Genomic DNA, 25565 nt, shown 5'->3' with positions numbered 1-25565 from the left:
CAATCTGTCTTGAATGCTGCAGCCAGGATCATATTCCTCGCCAGTCGTTACACCGATGCCTCTACCTTGTGCCAGTCACTACACTGGCTACCCATCCACTCCATAATCCAGTACAAACTTATTACCCTCACCCACAAAGCACTCCATGGCTCAGCACCACCCCACATCTCCTCCCTTGTCTCAGTCTACCACCCTACCCGTGTCCTCCATTCTGCTGATGACCTGAGGTTAGCATCCTCAATAATCAGAACCTCCCACTCCCGTCTCCAAGACTATACACGTGCTGCACCAATTCTTTGGAATGCACTTCCCAGGTCAATACGATTAGTCCCAAATCCCTACAATTTTAAGCGTGCCCTAAAAACGCATTTATTCTGACTGGCCTTCCACCTCAACACATTAACCTAATCTATCCCTGTGTGGCACAGTCAAAAGTTTTACCATAACCAGGTTCCCCGCATCATGTTCCCACATGCTTTATGCATCTACTAGCCCTCTGTGTCTGTACTGTTACACACTTAACATTATGGCTGGTCCAAACAATGAAGGCAACTGTTACCACCCATCTTTCGTGTCTCCCTTTTTTTCCTCGTAGATTGTAAGCTTGCGAGCAGGGCCCTCATTCCTCTTGGTATCTGTTATGATCTATGTGGTTATTGTTATGCTGTAAAGTCTATCGTCTGTTCAAGTCCCCTCTGAAATGTAAAGGTCGGCGCTATAGAAATAAAATTATTATTATTATTATTATTATTATTATTAAGTGCACCGAACATGGTTTAGGGCAAGTCATAAGAATGATAAAGTAGTTCAGTCTGTCTAATGGCCAAACTCACTACTCATATTAGTCCCATGGATGTATATGCTAGCCAAGAAAACATCAGTAAAGTGCATGTGCATAAAGCATGACTCACGAATCATGTGAGTCCCATAATTTTTATCAGCTAACAATAATAACAGTATGCCATCAAAATACATGTGCATATAGTTGTGCTCAAAAGTTTACTTACCCCGGCAGAATTTTTGCTTCTTGGCCTTTTTTTTAGACAATATGAATAATAACACCAAAACTTTTTCTCCACTCATGGCTAGTAGTTGGAAAGCATTGGAAGGGAAATGTATCAATGTTCAAAGCAACAGAATAGATCAGTACTACATGAATAAGAAACAAAAAGAAATCACCAAAATCACAAATTCAAAATACAGATTTTTTTTTTTACCAGATCACAGAACTGATTTTTAACACAGAAGGAATGAAGGGATTTATATTTTACTCCCTTTGCTTTAAATAAGTAAAACACAGTTCCATATTAGGAGGTTTGCTGATCATTAGCTCATTTCTGGAGATACTTTCAAGTTGTACAAATATGGTAATCGTATGTCTTCCTGTAGAAAATATATAATATTCTAAATTTATTTTTTGTTTTCTTTCAAAAGGAAACACAATGGTTCAAACAAAGGAAGCAAAGATCACATCACCAACAAAAGATGAGCTACTGGAGCAAATTAAAGTGTGTTGATACCTTTCTAAATCAATCCTGTGCGATCTTACCCCATTCCTGTTTTCAATATCTTAACCTTTTTATTGTGCGTTTTGAATTTATTTTTCTGTATGCAGTGCTATTCCATAAAAGCTCATTTTTCTTGATAGTCTTTTTACCATTGGTGTAACTAGAGTCTGATGGGTCCCGGTGCAAAAATTCGACAAGGGCTCGCCCCCTCACATGTTGGTCAAATGTATGGTCCATTGTAGCATTCTAAATCCTATAAGGACACACTAGTTGCCTTCTCCCTTATTATGTAGCAATATTCCCAATCCTGGGCCCATTCTGGTATATACAGTTGTGCTCAAAAGTTTACATGCCTCGGCAGAATTTTTGCTTTCTTGGCCTTTTTTCAGAGAATATGAATGATAACACCAAAACTTTTTCTCCACTCATGGTTAGTGGTTGGGTGAAGCCATTTATTGTCAAACTACTGTGTTTTTTCTTTTTAAATCATAATGACAACCCAAAACATCCAAATGACCCTGATCAAAAGTTCACATACCCCATTTCTTAATACCGTGTATTGACCCCTCTAGCATCAATGAAAGCTTGAAGTCTTTTGTGGTAGTTGTAGATTAGGTTCTTTATTTTCTCAGATGGTAAAGCTGCCCACTCTTCTTGGCAAAAAGCCTCCAGTTCCTGTAAATTCCTGGGCTGTCTAGCATGAACTGCGCGCTTGAGATCTCCCAAGAGTATCTCAGTGATACTGAGGTCAGGAGACTGAGATGGCCACTCCAGGACCTTCACTTTGTTCTGCTGTAGCCAATGACATGTCGACTTGGCATTGTGTTTTGGACCATTGTCCTTTTGGAACATCCAAGTTTGTCCCATGTGCAGTTTCCGGGCTGATGATTGCAAATTTGCCTCCAGTATTTGCTGATAATGTGCTGCATTCAACTTTCCTTCAACCTTGACCAAGTTTCCTGTGCCTTTGTAGCTCACACATCCTCAAAACATCAGTGATCCACCTCCGTGATTTACAGTAGGAATGGTTTTCCTTTCATCATAGGCCTTGATGACCTCTCTCCCAATGTAATGGTTATGGTTGTGGACAAAAAGTTCGATTTTGGTCTCATCACTCCAAATTACCTTGTTCAAAGAGTTTTGAGGCTTGCTTCTGTGCTGTTTTGCATATTGTAGGCGAGATACTTTGTGGCATTTGCTTTCTTCTGGCAACTTGACCATGCAACCCATTTCTCTTCAAGTGCCTCCTTTTTGTGCATCTTGAAACAGCCACACCACTAGTTTTCAGAGAGTCCAGTATTTCAGTTCATGTTATTTGCGGGGTTTTCTTTGCATCCCGAACAATTTTCCTGGCAGTTGAGCGCGAAATTTTTGTTGGTCTACCTGACCGTGGTTTTGTTTGTACAGATCCCCTGATTTTCCATTTGTTAATCACAGTTTGAACGCTGCTGACTGACATTATCAATTCCTTGGCATGTATCCCTTTCCTGTTTTATACAGTTCAAATACCTTTTCCCGTAGATTCGATGACAATTCTTTTGCTGAAAGATGCAAGAGTCTGTCTAAATCCCAGAAACTCACTCAGCTTTTATTGCACACATACTGATTACAAGCAAACAGGTCACAGGTGAGGATGTTACCTTTAGTAGCCATTCAAATCCATTTATGTCAACTTTAGTGCATGTTATCAGGCCAAAATCACCAGGGTATGTGAACTTTTGATCACAGTTATTTGGATATTTTGGGTTGTCATTATGTTTTAAAAAGAGAAAACACAGTAGTTTGACAACAAATGGTTTCACCCAACCACTAACCATGAGTGGAGATAAAGTTTTGGTGTTATGATTCATATTCTCTGAAAAAAAGCCAAGAAAGCAAAAATTCTGCTGGGGTATGTAAACTTTTGAGCACAACTGTATGTCCCCCATCATCGTTTATATTTCGCCCATTCTGGTATAGATCTCCCACATCCTGGGCCCCCTCCTGGCATATATGTCCCCCATCCTAATATATATCTCCTACATCCTGGTATATATATCTCCCAAATCCTGGTATATATGTCCCCCATCCTGGTATACATGTCCCCCATCCTGGTATATATGTTCCCCATCCTGGTATACATGTCCCCATCCTGGTTCACCATCCTGGTATATATGTCCCTCATCCTGGTATTATTATTATTTATTATTATATCGCCATTTATTCCATGGTGCTTTACATGTGAGGAGGGGTATACATAATAAAAACAAGTACAGTATTCTTAAACAGTACAAGTCATGACTGGTCCAGGAGGAGAGAGGACCCTGCCCGTGAGGGCTCACAATCTACAAGGGATGGGTGAGGATACAATAGGTGAGGGCAGAGCTGGTCGTGCAGCGGTTTGGTCGATCAGTGGGTACTGCAGGTTGTAGGCTTGTCGGAAGAGGTAGATCTTCAGGTTCTTTTTGAAGGTTTAGAGGGTATGCGAGAGTCTAATATGTTGTGGTAGAGAGTTCCAGAGTAGGGGGGATGCGCGGGAGAAATCTTTTATGTGATTGTGGGAAGAGGAGATAAGAGGGGAGTAGAGAATGAGATCTTGTGAGGATCGGAGGTTGCGTGTAGGTAAATACCAGGAGACAAATCCACAGATGTATGGATGACACAGGTTGTGGATGGCTTTGTATGGACTGACAGAGGGGAGAGTCTGGGGAATAGCTGGGGACAGGTGCATTAGTCGGGCAGCAGAGTTTAGAATAGATTGGAGGGGTGCGAGAGTGTTAGCGGGGAGGCTACAGAGCAGGAGGTTTCAGTAGTCAAGGCAAGAGATGATAAGGGCATGGACTATGGTTTTTGCAGATTCTTGGTTGAGGAATGTACAGTACGGATCCGTGAAATGTTTTTGAGTTGACGTCGGCTGGAAGTGGAAAGGGCTTGTATATGTGGTTTGAAAGAAAGATCAGTGTAAAGGATTACCTCGAGGCAGCAAGTTAGTATATATGTTGCACATCCTGGGCACATGGTAGTACACATGTCACCCATCCTGGTCCCATTCTGGCTTATATGACCCCCATTCTGGTATATATGTCTCCCATCCTGGTATATATGTTCCCCTTTCTGGGCCCATCCTAGGATATATCCCTCCAGCCCAAGCCCCATCCTGGTATACATGTCCCCCATCATAGAATATATGTACCCATCATGGTCTATATGTCCCTAATCTGGGTATATTTGTCCCCCATCCTGGTATTCGTGCCCCCCTTCCTGGGCCCATCCAGGTATATATGTCCTCCATCCTAGTAAATATGTCACCATCCTGGTATTTACTGTATGTTCCCCATCCTGGGACCATCCTGATAAATATGTTCCACATCCTTGGCCCATGGTGGTATATTGATCCTCGTTGCTGAGCCCATCTTGGAATATATGTCCTCCATCCTGGTATATATGTCTCCCATCCTGGGCCCATCCTGGTATATATGTCTCCTGTCCGGGGCCCATTCTAGCATACATGTCCTCCATCCTGGTACAGTGGGGAAAATAAGTATTTGATACACTGCCGATTTTGCAAGTTTTGCATTTCAGCTAAATGTGCGTCATCCCTTACTCACAGGATTTATTACTCTGATTGGTAGTAGCTAATTTGCAGTGGGATTTTATAACTAAGACACAACAGAGAAACTAAGTAGCACACGCATGGTTTTAGGTCAGATTTCTAGGCTTGCGCTAGCAAAATTATTTAGAAAACCAGATATTCTCCTGCACACTAGGTCCAGTGCTGCCTTTCCGCTAATGTACTGGTCTTTGTTTACACACGTCGCAGGTGGTGACATCACAACTAGTGCACATATGACCGCTGCAGCCTATCACTAGGCTCTACAGATTGTGCCATCTAGCTTGGTATGACTGTTGAGCTCAGTGATTGTCTGAAGTGATCATGTGCACTCTAGCTTTCACTTCCCCACTGCAGTCTGTAAATAAAGACCAGAGTAGTATTGTAGAAGCAAAATTGATTAACTCTGATTTTTCCGTAAACCCTTAAGGCATAAAAAACTAAAATAGAAAATCTGTCACAACTCTGTCATCGGGAGTCTCAGGACCAAGGGCTTCTTCCCTGTCCCTAACACTAGGGGATGCCCTAGCTAGCCCTGTTCCCTGAGTTATTTCTGAAGGTGAGGATGCCAGGGCCACGTACCTTGCCTTATGTCCCGGATTCGCCCTCATTCTGTACCCTTCCCTCACCCAGGGAATAGGGGAGTAGTAGTTCATGGTAGTACACCAACCAGGGTAAGAAGGTAATACAAACAGGGGTAACAGAAAATACCAAACACACATTAGCACATTGCATGCATTGTTCAAGCATAGTGTGCATATCAGATGTCACACAAGCACAACGCATATGTGACACCCCAGAGTCCGGTTGTCACAGTGACATTGCCTCCCTCTAAGGGGTAAGGTCATGCCTGAAGGCAGGAGGAGGGCCCCCATGCCAGGTAACATAGATTACATGACCATTCCTGCTGCAGGTCAGAAAGGGGAGCTTCCTTATAAATTCTGGCCAGCAGATGGGGTTAGTGAGTCAGCAAGCAGTCAGCTGTGAGAGAAAACAGGGGAGTTGTCATGGAAACGAGAGCAGCTGAGCAGACGACAAGACAGTTAAGCCTGAGATGAAGGATCTTTCTGGAAGATCCAGTCAGTTGGTGAGGGAGAGTCGATCTGTGAAGAGGGAAAAGGACAGGAGCAGAGACAAGAGGTTCCGGGGAAGCTAAAAACTGCATATAGCAGACCCCAGAGCGAAGCTCTAATAGAGAAAAAGGGAAGCCAGAGTCCTGGGTGGGCAGGAGCTGTATGTCCTGACCGCCAAATCTGGAAGTACAGGGGACTGCAAGTTCCTGAGTGACATTGAACACCTGAAGGCACGGCAGCAGATCAAGAGCCCGAGGCTGATGGTGAAAAGGACAGTACCCGTGATATAAGTGAAAAATGAGGATGAATGAACTCATGGAGATCAACATCCAACACTGCGGAGACACCATCACATGTTTCTCAACGCAGTGATTCTAAAGCAAAGCCCCCATCCCTTATGGGAAATATGCAAAAATATTCAAAACACAAGCCACGGAGACACCATCACATGTTTCTCAATGCAAGCAATGACTAGCCAGGTCTTTCCCCGGGAAGGAACAACCACAGGAAGGGCAGTCTCCAATGAAGGAAACCACCTATGCCAAAACATGGTATCCATCCACAGACAGCTGTTTCGGGGTATTGCCCCTCATCAGTATGGGTAGAAAACTGGCCAGTAGGAGCAATGCCTAGTAAAAGACTGAAAAATGAGGATGAATGAACTCATGGAGATCAACATCCAACACTGCGGAGACACCATCGCATGTTTCTCAACGCAGTGATTCTAGAGCAAAGCCCCCATCCCTTCCTGTGGTTGTTCCTTCCCGGGGAAAGACCTGGCTAGTCATTGCTTGCGTTGAGAAACATGTGATGGTGTCTCCGCGGCTTGTGTTTTGCATAGTACTCGTGATATAGGCTCACGCTGTCAGCCATACAGGTTAGAAACCATCACACAAGAGAGGGTCGCAGCTTAGTTACAAACAGCAGGGACCCAAAAACATAGCACAGAAGGAAGGTCCCAAACCCCACCTGGCAGGGTGGATCCCCTTTATGCCTCCAGGCGAGCCGGACTCAAACCATCACCTGTATGTGGTACCCCGGATTGCAACGACTTGCAAGTAAAAGGTAAAGAAACCTGCACCTTTCTGTGTCCTTCTCTTATTTCTCTGCACCCCAACGTTCACCACCATCTGAACCATTAATCAAATATCTTTTTCCTGGGGCCCCCGCTCTACCCATGGGGAGCTGAACCATTCTTTGCTGCGTCACCATCAGCCCCAGAGGACCAAAACCGCAGCGTCGGCCACTCATTGCCGAACACCATGGGTGGCGTCACACTTAAACATCACACAACTTTCCTCTATTTTATTACTGGATGCACAGGGCCACGGACCGGGTCACCGTCACCGTGACATCCCCCGCTGAAGTTAACGGGCCAGTACCGAGTAACCTAAGGCCCTGCGGGGCGCTCCACATACATCAGACATGTCACACAAGTGCAGCACACACATCAGACATGTCACATAAGCACAGTGCACACATCAGATGTCACACAAACACAGAACACATATCACACAAGCACCGTGCACACATCAGTCAAGTCACACAAACACATCAGACATCACAAAAACACATTGCTCACATCAGACATATCACACAAGCACAGCACACACATTAGACATACAATCACAGAGCTCACATCACACATCGCAAAAGCACAGCACACACATCAGACATCACACAATCACAGAGCTCACATCACATGTCACACAAGCACAGAGCTCAAATGACATGTCACACAAGCAGAGCACACACAGCAGACATCACACAATCACAGCTCACATCATACGTCACACAAGCACAGCACACTGTTAGGGATGGCGGAACGCACTAAATATTAAATAATAGAAAGTGCGTTCGCCGCCCGGGGTCCACCGTGCAGTAGGTGTTAAAATTTCTGCTAGACAATGGCAGACGCGCTATATGGCGGTATAGCACTCGCGGGTTATACGTCACCAGATGTGCGCTGGGCGTACTCTGTTGACTTAAAAAGTCGCCTAAGGCATGAACATAAATGCCGAGCCTGTTGACCTGGATAAAACTAAGGAAAGAAAAAGCGCAATAGGGTCTTATCTGAGTGGAAGATGGAATAAATTCGAATGGAATCTACTCACCTTTCCCAGAGCGGATAAAAGCATGTAAATCAATGTCAGCCTGCTGCACGCCCGAGGTTCACAACCGTGGCCACCAATATAGCTCCTTTTGGATAAAATATTTAGGCTTACTGTGCGCTGCTGAGACCAGGATAAAGTCACCACATGAGAAACTTTTAACTCTTTATTCCCAACGCGTTTCAAAGTGAAAAACCACTTCTTCTTCAGGGGGTGACATGTAGTCAGACTACATGTCACCCCCTGAAGAAGAAGTGGTTTTTCACTTTGAAACACGTTGGGAATAAAGAGTTAAAAGTTTCTCATGTGGTGACTTTATACTGGTCTCAGCAGCACACAGTAAGCCTAAATATTTTATCCAAAAGGAGCCTGTTGACCTCACAGGACTCAGCGAAGTGCACACGCACGGTATGTGGTCACAGGACTAAGCCCAAGACTCAGGGCGATGTCCGTCTAGACCTACCGTGCATGCGGCATCGCTACCGCGGGCGCCAACTAGTGCTGCTACAGCAGTGCGGCGACTGACCCAGCCGCAATGCGACAATGCCCAAGAGGGGCGCACTGTCGGACGCTAGCACTGTGGAGGAGGTGCCGTGTGGCCAGTAACTTGCCACTGACTGGCGCTGACTCTGCAACTAGACCCCTAAACGCACTCGTAATATCAGAGGGAGGGGAATCTTAATGAGTCATTTGCAGTCCGTACATCCATCACCATTCGCACAGTAGCAATTAGAGTCTATACTAGCGCATGGCCGAGTGGCCATGCGGACCTTTTATAGCCGTGTGCTTCCGGGACCTTCCAGATCTCTGAGATGGACCAATCAGATCAGGAGAAGGACCTGAGCACGTGACTCCCAATCTCCAATGGGAGATCGTCTCATGAGCATGTCCAGTAGTGCGACAAGAGGACTTAGCCTCTGGAGTGGCTTGCTGCAGGACAACCTGCGCTGCTATTGCTGACCCAGAGGTGGCAGCAACAACCAGTCCTACAGAGCTGGTCTGAGCAGAGCGTCTGGGACACCGAGTTTGCTGTGCAGGCTCCTGAGCGGTCGGTGGAGAATGGGAGACCGCTGGATGCAAGACTCTGGATTCCTGTTATGCAGCTGCAGGAACCTGACGCCTAACACACACACATCAGACATCACACAATCACAGAGCTCACATCACATGGCACATAAGCACAGCACACACATCAGAATTCACACAATCAAAGAGCTCACATCATACGTCACACAAACACAGCACACACATCATACAGTCACAGAAGTCACATCACACAAGTGGATCACCCTCCCAGGGCTGTGGGGGTACTTGGCACTAGGCCCGTTGATCTCAATGGGAGTTGTCTCGGAAGCTGTGGCCTGGTCCCTGGCCCTGGGGCTCCATTGAAAAAGGGGGTGAAAGAACAATGAAATAGAATTGATGAATAGTTCGTGACGCCACCTGTGGTGTTCGACAAGGGTGATGTTAAGCCAATGCTGCATGCAGATCCTCTGGGACTGGTGGTGTGGTGCAGCCAAGATGGTGATGCTCCCCACAGGTGGAGCTGTAGTCCCAGGGCAGTGTAGATGTAGGGGTATAAGACAGGCACAGGCGGGGTAGTAGCTGGTACCCAGGTGTAGCAGTGCTGGGTGTGTTGGCACAAGAATCAGTGGAAGACACCAGGGCTTGTAGTTCCAAAGCTTTACTCACAGTCTGTAGTACACACAGGTGCCTGCCTCCGGGTCAGAGACTCAGTCAACCTCCAGTCCAGATGGAATGCTCCGCCAACATGTACCTTTCTGAACGTCTCCTCATATAGCACCTTTGGTGTGAAGTACTCCCAGTACTGAGTTATACTGGAGTGCCTCCTGACAGATGTTCCCAAGAACTCTACTTGTACGGCAGACAGCTGTAGCCTGCTTCGGGGACTACTCCTGAATCCCGGCTCACTATCAATGTTGCTGTTGTGCCCACAAGTTTAGATGGGAGTAGTGCATTAACAGCCGACTACTCCACCGGTGTCTGCTGCAGAACCATTAGTGTCCATACAACCTCGGGGACCGGGCCCCGGCCTTTTGCTTAGAACTTCTAAGCAGGGTTCTTCCTCTAACCCACATCCTCTGTTCCCTTTTACTCCTTCGTTCCGTACTAATCTCTCCTTCTCCTGGAAGATCAGGTTTCAGTTCAGTGTCTTTCTCCTTCTTTCCTTTCCTGTGCCAGCTGGCTCAGATCACTGAGGCAGCTGTAGCACTCCTTCCTCCATCACTCTCTCAGGGATCTTCTTCCCTCACTCCTCTCTGAGTGACTCTCCAACTGACCTCGAACTGACTGAAATTCTAAACCTTCCCACTCTTTTATGTATTCTAACTCCACCCTCCTCCCAGCACGTTTCGTGTTCCAAGCAGGGAGCCACCAAAGGTGCTCTGCTACACTCCAAACAGGGAGCCGCAATGTGGCTATGCTGAACTACTCTGTTGTGTGGGATGCAGGTGTTGGAGCGTGGTCAGGAGCCTCCAACTTACCTGGATGGTGGGGCACCACACCTCAGGAGGAGGTGCAGTACCTCTGTGGCGACTGAGCCTCAGGGGCGCCACATAAGCACAGCACACACATCAGACATCACACAATCACAGAGCTCACATCACACATCGCACAAGCACAACACACACATCAGACATCACACAATCACAGAGCTCACATCATACGTCACACAAGCACAGCACACACATCAGACATCACACAATCACAGAGCTCACATCATATGTCGCACAAGCACAGCACACACATCAGACATCACACAGTCACGGAGCTCACATTATACATGGCACATAAGAATAGCACACAAATCAGATACATTGTAAGGGGTGTACCAGGATCGTGTGATACTCCACTCCCTTCCTATATGTAAATACTTCCTTATTGTAAAGACTTTCTTGGTGTATAGTTGTATGTGTATATATATATATATACACACTGTATATATATAAATATATATATTACTATGTATAATGTTGGTAACATAGGGAAAGTGCAGCACCTTAGTTAAGTCACTAGAGGGGGCACACTCTCAGTAGCCCTGTATATAGTTAACTATAGGAGTTTACTGGAGGGTAAGGCAGGAACAGTTTCCTGGTTAGTTCAGAAGGAACTACGGGGCCCATACAGCTTGGGTGGGCTTAGAGCCTGAGCTACCCAGTAGCTACATAACGTTATAAGCTCAGTACCCAGGCATCCAGGGCCCATTGGACAGCAGATCAGCTGAAACAGCAGTGTGACACAAGTGGGAGCAGAAATGGAGAAGAGGTCCAGAACAGTATGGTGACACAGGTCGCTCATCATGTGTCAGATCATCACATGGGCTGATGCCCTCCGATCCAAGGTGAAACGGCTGAGGGAACCCCCAAGTGCAGAGAGTCTGAACAGGGTGGTGTAACGGGCTGCTGCAGTGTAATACAGCGCAACCTCCACCAGGGGGTGTTGATGATGGAAAGAGGTTTGCATACACAAACACACAGGGTAGTAACAGAGAGCAACAGCACAGGTGTCACAGGTAATGAAATAGTAGTCAGACTAGCCAAAGTCAGCAACTGTCAGAAGCAGAAGTACCAAGGGAGAAAGCAAGTGCATAGTGGGGGATGAGCGAGAAGTCAGGACCTACCAGGAACGTGGTATCAGAAACGTAAGATGTAAGCCGTTGTCAGGGTACAAGCCAGGGTCAATACCGGTCAGAGAGCAAGGTATCAGAGATGGAAAACAAGAGGCACAGTCCAGAGATCAGGCCAAGACATACACAAGTCAGGAAGTCAGAAGCAGAAGGATCACCATTATAGGGTCAGAGGTTCTAGCCAGGAAGCATGAACTATAGCTGACACTGGCCTGCAGGCTGCAGAGGACTGAAATAGCCCCGCCAGCTCCAGAACAAGGCAGAGGGGATTAACCACTGCATGACCAGTCCAAAGAGAAGACAGCAGAAAACAAACTCTTGACTGGATCATGACAAGAGGATGCTGCATTACCGCAAGAGGCGGTACGACCCGATCACATACTCAGGGACCAAGGAAGGAGTGCAGGGAAAGTGGATAATGGAAGCTGTTTGGAACCCTATGCAAATGCTGTGTCTGATAAGGATGTGTTGTGCAAAGAAGAAAGTAAAGTTTCACGTTCAAAGTTTGAAATGGACTCTGTCTCTTTATATGCAACAACGCTAACAGTAAAACTTCAGCCAGCCCGATGGGACCCCGACGGTGCAGATTGTGAAGCAGAAGGTATGTTGCAGAGGGAATGGGTCGCCCCCGTCCCAGGGCTGTGGGGTACTCGGTACCGGGCCGGTGTCAGGGGGATGTGTCACAGCAGCGGTGACCCGGTCCGTGGCCCTGGGCGCCCAATAAAATGGTGGTTTGTGATGTATTTTATATGGATAGTTTGTGACGCCACCTGTGGTGTTCGGCAAGTATGATGTTAGGTCGATGCTGCGTGCAGAACCCCTGGGATGGATGGTGTGCGCAGCATAGATGGTAAAGCTCCCCACAGGCGGAGCTGTAGTCCCAGGGCAGTGTAGACGCTGGTGCCCAGATGTAGCAGGGCTGAGTGTGTTGGTGCAGAATGAATGGAGGACACCTGCAGTTGTAGTTCCAAGGCTTTACTCTCAGTTCGCAGTGCACACAGGTGCCCGCTTCAGTGCCGTGTCCTACGGGGCAGAGACTCAGCCAACCTCAAGGCAAGATAGGGCTCTCCCTGCCAACACTCCGCCAACATGTGCCTTTCTGAACGACTCCTCCAATGCGCCTTTAAGTGCGAAGCACTCCAGTACTTAGTTACCCTGGAATGCCTCTCTTCTAGATGTTCCTAGAACTCTCACTTGTATCACAGACAGCTGTAGCCTGCTCGGGGACCTCCTGGATCCCGGCTCTCTATTCAGTTGCTGTTGTGTCCCAAGTCTTGGATGAGAGTAGTGCATTTACAGCCAACTTCTCCACCGGTGTCTGCTGCAGAACCATAAGTGTGCATACAAACTTGGGGACCGGGCCCCGGCCTTACGCTGAGAACCTATAGGCAGGGTACTCTCTCAACCCACAACTCCTCTCTGTTCTCACTCCTTCGTTCCATACTTGTCTTTCTCTTCCTATGGAAACTTAGGTTACAGTTCTATGTCTTTCTCCTACTCTCTCCTTTCCCGTGCCAGCTGGCTCAGGTCACTGAGGCAGCTGCAGCACTCCTTCCTCCATCCCTTCTTCCAGGGACCCTCACTCCTTTCTGAGTGACTTCCTTCCCGACTGACCTCCTGTCATACTTCCCCAGACTGCCCTGTAAATCCTATCTTCCCCCTTCTTTTATACCAACTCCACCCACCTCCCAGCACATCTCGTGTTGCGAAGCAGGGTTTCACGAAGGGTGCTCTGCTACCCTGAGCCTGAAGCTGCAATGTGGCCCTGCTGAACTATCCTGTGTGTGGGATGCGGGTGATGGAGTGTGGCAAGGAGTTCCCACTTTACCTGGATGGTGGGGCACCACACCTTAGGAGAAGGTGCAGTACCTCTGTGGCAACTGAGCCTCAGGGGCGCCACAGGAACACTATATTCATATGATGGAGACCAAGGCACAGTAAAGCATATACTCTCTGTCACGACTACGGCCCTGGCCCTCCCTCACAACATCACAAAATGACAATGTACACATCAAACATTGAACACAAGCACAGACTCAATCCAGAAGTTACAAAGATCCACCCACTAGCACCAGTAAGCCCTACCCCTAGTCTAGCTAAGCCCCACCTCCCTTCATCCTGCACCAAAACCTTCTGTTCTCATTCCAATGTGGCATGTTGGATACAGTTGAGGACCCCATTATAGTTGTGATGGCCACCTTCCATCTGGGCCAAAGCTACACCAGTTGCAGGCTATTTGCTTGCCATTGACCCTGGCAGGTGGAGAGTTGGCTGCCTATATATGGCTGTCTTCAATCATTTCTATTGGTAACGAATCTACTGGAGATTTATGACACGTCACATCTTTATGGTATATATATACAGTATGTCACATGCCTCTTTAGCGTCCTCATTGTTTCTTTATTTTTCTCTTGTCTTTTACTATACACTTTACCACATAAATAATTCATGATCATTTTGAAACCTTCTTCTTTGTCTTCCTTTTTCTTAATTATTGAGAGCAGAACTTGCAAAATGAGATAACAGAAATTGTGGCCGAAATTGATGATTTTGAGCGCCTGCAGCTAAGGTGAGCAGCATTTACTACTTAGGTTGTACCTAAACGTGTTGCGCTGATGATCAGAGATTAAAGTCAAAGCTTAATCTGTTTTCTTATAGTCGAAAAGAACAGAGGGACAATGAATTGCTCAGTGCAAGCAGGAAATTTAACATGGATCCGGAAAAGGTGAGCTTAAAAGTCCATAAAAATTATTAATAATTCTATGGTATGTGAATGCTATATACTGTATGGTAACATGCTGGACAGGGGCAGGGCCGTAGTAGTTACTGGTGATGCAGAAGCCGCAGGTAGATTACAAGCATGGGGAGCTCATTGTAATTTACAGGCAATGCGATGCTGGTAGCACTAAGGAAGGATGTGGTGACCCATAATAAAAGTCTGGGCATGGTGTCTATTGTATTTATGTATCTAGGTGTCAGACTCTTTAAAATGAAAACTAGATTTGAATAGATTTCTGAAATCTCATAGACTTTGCTTATACTGTAAAATGCAGCTGAAAATTTTCATTAAAAATTGCATCAAAAACTGTTGACAAAATGCAATGTGTGAATATAGCCTTGTACTCTATATAACTTAAAACTAGTTAGCAAAAATAATAACGTAATCTATACATATATAAGGCTGAGTGTATGTATGTGTGTGTATGTATCAAGCCAGACCCAATCCACATAGACCTCCCCACTGGAGGCTGGAGAGTGAGGTTGCAGAGGGAAAGTGCGAATGCGGGTGGAGAGCGAACCTGCGAGGGAGAGAGCGGGACACGGATGGAGAGGGATAAAGCAGGATGGCGCATGGAGAGCAGGGCTGTGGATAGAGAGCGGGACATGGATGGAGAGTGGGGCTGCGCAGGTATAGAGAGGGACGAGCACATGGAGAGCAGGGCTGTGGAGGGAGGGCGGGACATGGATGGACAGCGGGGCTGCATAGGGATAGAATGGGAAGGCGCATGGAGAGCGGGGCTGCAGAGGGCGAGAGCGGGATGGCAGGTGAAGAGTGGGGCTGTGGAAGGAGAGAGCTTAATGGCAGGTGGAGAGCAGGGCTGTTAAAGGAGAGGCTGGGATGGGGGTGGAGAGCTGGGATGCTGAGGGAGAGAGCGGGACGGCCAGTGGAGACAGGGCCTGCGGAGGGAGAGAGCGAGACGGCGAGTGGAGAGCGGGACGGCGACTGGAGAGTGAGCCTGCGGAGGGAGAGAGCGGGACGGCAAGTGGAGAGCAGGGCTACGGAGGGAGAGAGCGGGATGGCCAGTGGAGACAGGGGCTGCTGAGGAGAGAGCGGGGTTGTGGATGGAGAATGCGGGACACCGATTGGAGAGTGGGGCTTCGGAAGGAGAGAGCGTGATGTTGGATGGAGAGCTGGGCTGTGGAGGCAGACAGCAGGGCTGCGGAATGAAAGTGGGACCACATGAGCGAGAGAGCTTTATGGCCATTGGAGACAGGGGCTGCGGAGGGAGAGAGCAGGACGGTGGATGGAGAGCGGGACTGCTGAGGGAGAATGCGGGATGGCAGGGGGAGAGCTGGGCTTTGGAAGGAGAGAGCGGGACAGCAAGTGGAGAGCGGGGCTGCGGAGGGAGAGAGCAGGACGTTATATATCCCCTGTGGCTTATACTACTGTACTATATATCCCCTGTGGCTGACACTACTATACTATATATTCACTGTGGATGATACTACTATACTATATATCCCCTGTGGATGATACTATTATACTATATATCCCCTGTGGCTTATACTACTGTACTATATATCCCCTGTGGCTGACACTACTATACTATATATTCACTGTGGATGATACTACTATACTATATATCCCCTGTGGATGATACTATTATACTATATATCCCCTGTGGCTGATACTACTATACTATATATCCTCTGTGGATGATACTACTATGCTATACAGTATATCCCCTGTGGATGGTACTACTATACTATATATCCCCTGTGGCTGATACTACTATACTATATATCCCCTGTGGCTGATACTACTATACTATATATATCCTGTGGATGATACTACTATACTATATATCCCCTGTGGATGATACTACTATACTATATATCCCCTGTGGCTGATACTACTATACTATATATATCCTGTGGATGATACTACTATACTATATATCCCATGTGGCTGATACTACTATACTATATATTCCCTGTGGATGATACTACTATACTATATATCTCCTGTGGATGATACTACTATACTATATATCCCCTGTGGATGATACTACTATACTATATATCCCCTGTGGCTCATACTACTATACTATATATTCCCTGTGGCTGATACTACTATACTATATATCCCCTGTGGCTGATACTGTAGTAGGGGGCCGGATTGGGGGGTGGTCCACTGCTTACCACGACCGGATAATATAAAGACGAGATGGAGGCAGAAATCAGTTGTAACAGATCCGGGTTCATTGGCCGTCCTCCTGACAACCTTAGCCATGCACCGCAGTTCCTTTACAGCTCTCCGTTTCCAGACCCGGGTACCTTTCACCTTTCCTTTAGTCATGATGATGTCCCTCATGGATCTTTCGCTGGGGCTGTCCTAGACCAATCTACCGCCAGCGCTTCACCTGCCCGAGGTCGTCGTCCAGTAAGTACTCCCAGGGCTTCGTCTGTCCTGCGGTACGTCATGTCAGGGCCACCCCCCTGACTGTCTTCTCCTGTCAGTCCCCTGGTCGAGCTATTCACCGTTCTCCGTCTTCTGTCCTGGGTCTTCCTCTGCTGAGCTCCTCCCGGGACTAGACTCTCTGGAACCCCAACCAGTCCTATTTATCCCCTCTCTCAATGGGAATTCCCCACCCCCCTTGACTAAGCGTTTCTCTAGCCCTAAGCTGCTGTAGAGTCCTGAACTACTCCCCCTGCCATCTTGTGGTCATTTCTAGGTACTGCACTCTCTTGTCTATTTTTCCCAGCTATCACCCTGCTGTCCTTGTCAATCTCCGTCCATAGTGCACCAACCGTTCCCTCCTACTTCCAGTTAAGTCTGTCTGTCAAGTCACCTTCCCCACACTCTCCCTTTGTCCATTGTCGTCCCGACAATCGTACTCCCTACCTATGTCATCCTAAAGCTTGTCCACAGTCTGTTGTCGGACCGGTCGTTTGGCCAAACCCGCTGCCCAAGGGGGCCAAACCAGACCGGGAGCACCATGCTCCGAGCAGCCTACTGCTACCCGCCAGCGCTCACGCCACGTGACAACTTCTTTGAGGTTGGCGAGGTCCACCCGGACTACTCTACGGCGTGTACCTCCCACTACTCTCCCCTTCTACTACCTTCAGCTGTCCGGAACGCCATGACCGAGGCCTTTTGCCTACCAGGTCATCATTGCCGCCCGCCTGTCCTTTTGGGGTGTCCGTGGTGTCGGGGACCTGACTGACGGACAGACCACTGTCTGGTTCGATATCTCTCATCTCTTTGTCCTTCACTTTAAAGAGTCATGGTCAGCGTCTTCGTCACATCTACCTCGTACCCGGGACATGTTACACACATTTTTTTTTGGTTACACACACTACTCATTAAATCAACTTTTAACATACCGTATATATGATTACCACTACTTCAATAACAATAGGAGTTACTCAACCGGAGTAACCCCCCCCCTTTTTTTTGTTTTTTTTTTCCGTTTTTCTTTTTTTCCTTTTCTTTCAACATAACACTTTCTCACAGCATCTTTAAAACAGAATATAACTACTCCCCCTTCCTTTAGCATTAGTACTTCCTCCTTCGCACCCCCACTATATCAGGAGAAAACAATAACCAATAAAACATTTTCCTTAACTTGGACGCATAACTGTCCTTTTAGGCCTGCACAACGGTGCAGCGATATCCCGGTAGTCCGTGCCATCTCCTGACAGCGGATGTTACGCCAATCCAGCAGGGGAACCCCACAGCCGTGAGGTTCCCAGGATGTCTCGACTGTTCCTGAGCCCCGAGTGTTCTTTTTGCTCAGGGGTTATCTCCCTCCTGAGAGATAAGTCAAAAGGGGTAGAAGGGGCCAAAAGTGGTTCCACGGCGCGCGTTCCGCGCCATTTCTCTACTTGGGGACCAGCAGTCCACCACCGGTGGTTGCGTGGACGTGCTCATCTCTGTCGACGTGGTGGCTTTGCTCCATCTGGCCCCCATCTCCTGCAGTTCCAACCGCAGGTGAGGGACCGGGGTCGTTGACCGGTGAGAAGCGGAGTGGCGAAGATGGGGCCTGCTAGTGTGGATGGCAGACAGCTCCGCAAAGGCGGCGGAGCCCAATGACCCGGCCGAAGCCGCAATCCGGAGTGGGGCCGGAGCAGCCGTGGACCTTGATGGGCAGGCCGCAGCCATGGTATGGAGTGCGGCAGAGGCAGCCCCGGACATCGATGAGCAGGCCGCAGCTGGAACCATGAGCGAGGCAAAGGCGGCCATGGGTGCTGCCGGGTAGGCCGCGGAGCAGGCCGCAACCGGACTCGCAGACGGGGCCGGAGTGGCGGCCGGCACTGGTGAGGAGGCGCAGGGAGGCCGGAGTGGCGGCAGGCTTTGGGTGGTAAACCGCTGCTGCCAGGTGGAACGCAGCAGCGTCGGCCACGGGCTGGTTCCCCACCGGCGACGCGGGCCGATGCACCACCGGGCGGGGTGGCTCAGGGTGGTGGGTGAGAGCGTCGGTCGGCCCAGTGGAGGCCGCAGAGCCCTCCACAACCGGGGCCGCTGGAAAACGGGAGGCCGCGCGGGGAGGCCGAGTGGTGGGGGCCGCTTGCGGAGCCACCGGCAGAGCTGGTGGAACTCTCACCTTCCCCGGCGCCACAGCTTTCTGCAAGTTGTTCCTCCGCTCTCCCAGAAGTTGGACCAGGAAGCCGCTGGCCTCTGCTGCTCCTCCACAGCTCCCGCTCCCGTCGTCTGGCATCCGCCGCTGCTCTTCATCCCACCCTTCAGCAGGACCAGCCTCCAGGCCGGATAGTTCTGCAGGGACGGCCGGCAACAGTTCCTCTAGCGGCCGCCCCGGGTAATCCCCTTCAGCGTCACCCCCCTCCTGCTCGCAGGTCACCAGCGTGGCAGGGGCACAGAGTCTCATTTTGGTTTTCTTTGGATGAGTCCAGCCACAGTCCCAATTGGTATTCCACTCGGGCACCATCTCGCAAAGTTTTTTTTTTCCCGTTCCGGATCCTCCGATGACAGCCAATGGTCCGGAACAGAGTCTCAGATTTGTAATCCACAGGCAAGCAAATTTGTAGTCCACAGGGGAGCAAACTTGTAATCCACAGGTGGGCAGATCAAGTCCTTTTGGGTTCTCCAGGCGCAGGCCTGCCGCGGAAGATGTCGTATTAGCGGCAGCGATCCTGCCGACTACGCCAAATGTAGTAGGGGGCCGGATTGGGGGGTGGTCCACTGCTTACCACGACCAGACGATACAAAGATGAGACGGAGGCAGAATTCAGTTGTAACAGATCCAGGTTTATTGGCCGTCCTCCTGACGACCTTAGCCATGCACCGCAGTTCCTTTACAGCTCTCCGTTTCCAGGCCCGGGTACCTTTCACCTTTCCTTTAATCGTGATGACGTCCCTCGCGGATATTTTGCTGGGGCTGTCCTAGACCAATCTTCCGCCAGCGCTTCACCTGCCCGAGGTCGTCGTCCAGTCGGTACTCCCGGGGCCTCGTCTGTCCTGCGGTACGTCGTGTCAGGGCCACCCCCTGACTGTCTTCTCCTGTCAGTCCCCTGATCGAGCTATTCACCGTTCTCCATCTTCTGTCCTGAGTCTTCCTCTGCTGAGCTCCTCCCGCGACTAGACTCTCTGGAACCCCAACCAGTCCTATTTATCCCCTCTCCCACCGGGAATTCCCCTCCTGGGTTCCTATCTCCCCGCCCCCCATGACTAAGCGTTTCTCAAGCACTAAGCTGCTGTAGAGTCCTGAAGTACTCCCCCCTGCCATCTTGTGATCATTTCTAGGTACTGCACTCTCTTGTCTATCTTTCCCAGCTATCACCCTGCTGTCCTTGTCAACCTCCGTCTATAGTGCACCAACCGTTCCCTCCTACTTCCAGTCAAGTCTGTCCACCAAGTCACCTTCCCCACACTACTACTATACTATATATCCCCTGTGGCTGATACTATTATACTATATATCCCCTGTGGATGATACTAAAAGGAGGAGTGTGAGGTGCAGGAGGAGGCTGCGTTAAAAGTAGAAGCATGAGGTGTATCAATACTTGGGTAATCATTTAGTTAATCTGTGCTGCAAATCTGTAGTGTTGAATATTTGATGTGAAATGTTTTTAGGTGCAATATAATCATTATAATTTGTTATAACTAACCACAGTTAGTTACTATGCTCGGGCAGCGCCAGGATCTTCAGCTAGTCTTATATAAATATATACTGTAGATAGATGATAGAAGGATATTAAATACAGTATATGATAGACAGACAGCGATGGGATAGATAAATAGATATTTATTTGACTCATTTATATGGCGCCATTAATTCCACAGCGCTTTACAGACATTATCATCACTGTCCCCATTGGGGCTCACAATCTAAATTCCCTATCAGTATGTCCTTGGAATGTGGGAGGAAACTGGAGAACCCGGAGGAAAACCACAGGTTTTGAACCCAGGACCTCAACACTGCAGTGCTAACCACTGAGCCACCGTGCTGCTGATAGATAGATAGAGAGATAGATAGATAGATAGATAGATAGATAGATAGATAGATAGATAGATAGATAGATAGATAGATAGATAGATAGATTCCAAGTACTGAGGTAAAAATCTCATCAAATTCTCAACATGTGCATGTGGCCTTATAGTCTACGGTGCAGTTTGATCTGTCATTGATGTTTTGCACACCAAGGGTCTACAGTTGTCTGTTTTTGATCCAAGTGGATCAAATTTATTCATTCAGACCAATGAATCCATGAAAAAATGGACAGAAAATGGGTTTCACCTTGTGTCTTCCATGTACAATGAGTTTTTCTTCCTGTCTTATAGCTCATTCAGACTTTCGATTTTCACGTACGAGTGCAATCTGTGTGATTCACATACCCGCAGAGATATGTCTGATATAGACCCTAGAGTCGGATCAAAATCGGAAATGCCAATCAATAGGTCTGTAAAAAATCAGATTGCACACTTTTTTATTTCTCCAAGTACAAGAAAAACCGATGACATTCGGACCACACTTTGATCATAGTCTGATGAGGATAATCAGTCCGTTTTTGTCATGTGAGGAAAATTCAGACGTCTGAATGAAGCACAATGGGTAATGAAAGCATAGAATTTGATAAAAAAAAAAAACAGAAGCCACACTAATTGGCCCATCACAAAAAATGGATAAAAACAGGATCAAGCACACTGATGAAAAACATTTTTTTTTCTCATATGCAAAAATAGGATGTATGAATGATGCCTTAATCTGCAATTTCCACTTAAGTTACTTTTTTGCCCTATAAAACGTACAGTATCTTTCATTAAATGTTTTTTTTTATATATTTTTCATATATGGCCGGCAGGGAATTCAGTTGCTTATTACTAAGAAGTTTGTGGAAAAAGAGCCAGAACAAATAGCAGGCTTCCTATATAACGGGGCAGGACTCAGCAAGGCTGCCATAGGGGAATACCTCGGACAAAGGTCAGTATATGATAAATCCTAAAAGCACAAATGGTAATTGCTTGCTCCGTATTACCAGTCACCTTCCCCGTGTCTCTCTCACAAGCAGCAGTCTGTCCTCCGTATAGCTCCCCTACACCGCAGATTTGGATAAATCATATTTTAATCAGCATTAAATTGCAGCAACAAAACAGTCCTTGGGAACACTTCCCTAATGATGACGCTGCTAATTATCTCTTAATTGCCATTAGATTTGATAATGAGTTACAAGAGTAAAAACAACCAGAAGCGATAGCATACGTGACAACTGGCATACAGGCCACTAGTGATCGGCGCTCCTGTAACAGACAGCTCTGTGCCGTGAGGCCCCGCAGAGACATGCAACTGTGGGGACTCGGACATCGTATTAGAGCACGCCGAAGACACTCAGTTATCACTCGAGCATGCTCCGATAACACCGTATCTGGGCACGTTCGCTCATCACTAAGGCTATGTGCACACGTTGCGGATTCTGCTGCGGTTCCGCTGCGGTTTTGGCCCTGCGGAAACGCAGCAGTTCCGCAGACATGGCACAGTACCATGTTAGCCTATGGCATTTCAAATCCGCTGTGCTCACGCTGCGTTTTTTTCCGTGTGGTTTTGCTGTGGTTTACAAACTGCAGCATGTCAATTCTTTGTGCGGATTCCGCAGCGGTTAGAGGTGTGAAACCGCAGGGCAAAACCGCAGGCTAATCCGCAGGAAAACCGCAGGTCACTTTACCTGCGGATCCGCGCGAAAAAACCCGCAGGTGAATCCGCAGCATGTGCACATAGCCTCATAAGTCCATATTCCAACTTTTTTGTTTTCTGCTGCATTTTATTTCTGCAGTAGCAATATTCCCTGATTATTGCGTTTTTGCTATGTTTTTGGTGTAGATTTGATGCAGAAATGATTCTATTCTCCAAAACTGTTTGTTACATGTATTGTCTTCAGGCTCCCCATAGAAACCTATGGGTAGAAAAAAAAAGCACCAAAAAAATGGACAGTTCAGTAAACACACAGGTTCGGATGAAGAAAAGTCCGATTTTCAACCAGAAAACTATGATGATTTCCATTCGTTTTGACACCGGTATTCCATCCATGTGTCCGTTTTTAACATCACTGTGGTATTCCTGTAGCATTCATATTTATGCAACCAGTTTCCTGTGTTAATAATGGCTATGTATATGTAAAGATCGGATTATCCGTACAGGATCTGATTTTGTCACGCACCCATAGACTTGAATGGGCGAGTCTCTCCAAAATATGGAATAGAATAGTGGATGCTATGGGTGTCTATGGTAAAAAACATCCGATTAGTGCTATTTGATAACATTTGTCAATGTACTGTCTGCATACTGATTTCAATTCGGAAAGCACACGTCCAGATAAACGAGCACACTATACGGACATGTGCTATACGGACCACACGCACCAATTAAAGCTCATGGCCCAGTACAAACGGCCAATTTTCCACATGGGCGGATCAATGGTCACATGGAAAAACTGTGGCACGCACTATTTTGATTTGATTTACATACACAACGACTGCATGTAAATGGCAGGCAGCTCCTACACGTGTCTGCTATGCGGAAGTGCCCACACCGGCGCACTGAGCCAGTCATATCTGCAATCATGTCCGTGATTGGCACAAGATTTATTATGGCCGTTTGAACCCAGCCTGTTACATTAGTCTAAGTAAGTGCTAAATAAAGTCACATCCACTTTGAACTTTTGGACCACGTTCACACGACCATATTTTTTGCCCGAGTGCTGTCTTTGGTAAAAAACTGACAGCACTAGGACCAATGTCACTCAGTAGGTCTGTTCAGGTGATCATTTTTTACATGAACCAAATGTCCTCTAAAAAGTACATCAAAGCGTTCACTATGCTTTTCCATATGTGGGATGAGACTCGCCTATTCAAGTCTATGGGTGCGCCAAAAAAAATTGGATTAACCATATAGAATCTGATTTTTACAGATACACTTCAATTCTTTAACATAGGAAACTGTATTTGGTCTTGTAAACTGTGTTGTCTGCTGGGGTATAAAATAGATTACTTTCGGATGCAATACAGATGAAAAAACGAGTGTTTTTTCTGGATGAAAATTGAACACTTACCGTATATACTCGTGTATAAGACAAGTTTTAAGTTGAAAAAAAAAACATTTTTCATGCTGAAAATGCCCCCCTCAGCTTATAAACGAGTCAATTGTCCCAGAAATACCGCGGGGGAGGGGGAGCGGCAGAGCAGTGGGTCACAGAGGCAGGAGCCGGTGGTTGTGGCTAAAGCCTGTGCTGCTGCTGTAATAGCACACAGTGCCAGCCGCAGCCACTGGCTTCCAGCACACATCCTACTTACCTACCTATGCGTCCTCAGTGGCACTGCATCTCGTTAGTTCTGGCGCCAATGTGGCGCCCCTGCGGGTCCAGTCGCCACAGAGGTACTGCATCTCATCCTGAGGTGTGGTATCGCACGACCAGGTAAGATGGGGGCACCTCACCACACTCTTAACACTGCATTCAACACACACACACTAGCTAGTCAGGGCACCTGGACGTACCCTATGGGAGGAGGGCCTCATCCCAGACTGGTTAGGAAAGGGTGTTGGGAGCTTGCAGGGAAGGTAGGTAATGGGGAGGAGCTTAGAAAGTGGAGTGATGTAGAGCAGCCAATGAGAATAATGAGTGGGCGGAGCTTAGAAAAAGAGTGGGAGATTTGAAAGGAGTTGAGAGAGTTCCCTCAGGGGAAGAGCAGGTGGAAGGATGCGCTTGGAGCAGCTCCTGTCAGGAGGAGCTCCCGGATAGATTGGCTGGGAGGAAAAGCTCCCGATGGCTCCACCAGGTACTGTCCCTACATCGGCTTCCCCACCGCTGTCACCTGCCATGGTTGCTGACCAGGCAGCTTGGAAGACTGCTGCTGCTACCGGCCTCCACATGTCGCCTGCACCAGACCCTGATGATCAGGACAAAGAATGTATGGCCGTGGCCCCTGCATCTGGAGCAGCTACACCCCACGCTGCTATTGCCCCCACACAGCAAGCACCAAACCAGCCTCACCAGGAGGTGGACACCCAGATAATCTGCCATGGAAGCAGAAGAAGAAACCTGCTTCAGCATCCCCAGGAGGGGATCCCCAGTAAGAAATTTGCTTACTCACTGAACAGTTACCCAGGAGGGTATAAGCACCGTTGTGCCTTGTTGATTTAGCCTGTATACAATCACAGGGACGGGGGAGCCATGCATGCAAGGACAGGGATGGAGAGTCATGCATTCCAGGATAGGGATGAGGGGACAATGCATACCCGGCTTATACTCGAGTCAATAAGCTTACCCAGTTTTTGGTGGCTTATGCTCGGGTCGGCTTATACTTGAGTATATACAGTTTTATACGCGTGGCCTTTGTCGTTGTGAAAGAGCAAGCCATTAGACTTCCAATAGATTGCATAATCGTACGTCACAAGATCACCCTGG

General features: G+C 47.7%; 1 protein-coding gene across 3 annotated transcripts in view; it reads left to right on the top strand.

Moving 5' to 3' along the window:
• Positions 1-25565, top strand: part of CYTH4 (cytohesin 4) — a 74771-nt gene that overhangs the window by 15587 nt on the left and 33619 nt on the right. The window contains exons 2-6 of one of the 3 annotated variants that reach the window (XM_073574340.1): positions 1435-1508; positions 12475-12528; positions 14432-14496; positions 14586-14652; positions 21972-22090. In XM_073574340.1, coding sequence (XP_073430441.1) covers positions 14638-14652; positions 21972-22090 — 134 coding nt within the window. In that variant the 5' untranslated portion in view covers positions 1435-1508; positions 12475-12528; positions 14432-14496; positions 14586-14637. The remainder of the gene's footprint in view (positions 1-1434; positions 1509-12474; positions 12529-14431; positions 14497-14585; positions 14653-21971; positions 22091-25565) is intronic. The other 2 variants (XM_073574338.1, XM_073574339.1) reach the window with 2 other exon arrangements.

Source organism: Dendrobates tinctorius, unplaced genomic scaffold (assembly GCF_039654945.1).
Source record: "Dendrobates tinctorius isolate UK_male_01 unplaced genomic scaffold, ASM3965494v1 ptg000038l, whole genome shotgun sequence".
NCBI classification, from domain to species: Eukaryota; Metazoa; Chordata; class Amphibia; order Anura; family Dendrobatidae; genus Dendrobates; species Dendrobates tinctorius.
Note: the sequence above shows the minus strand (reverse complement) of the source record. Positions and strands in the feature narration are given on the sequence as shown.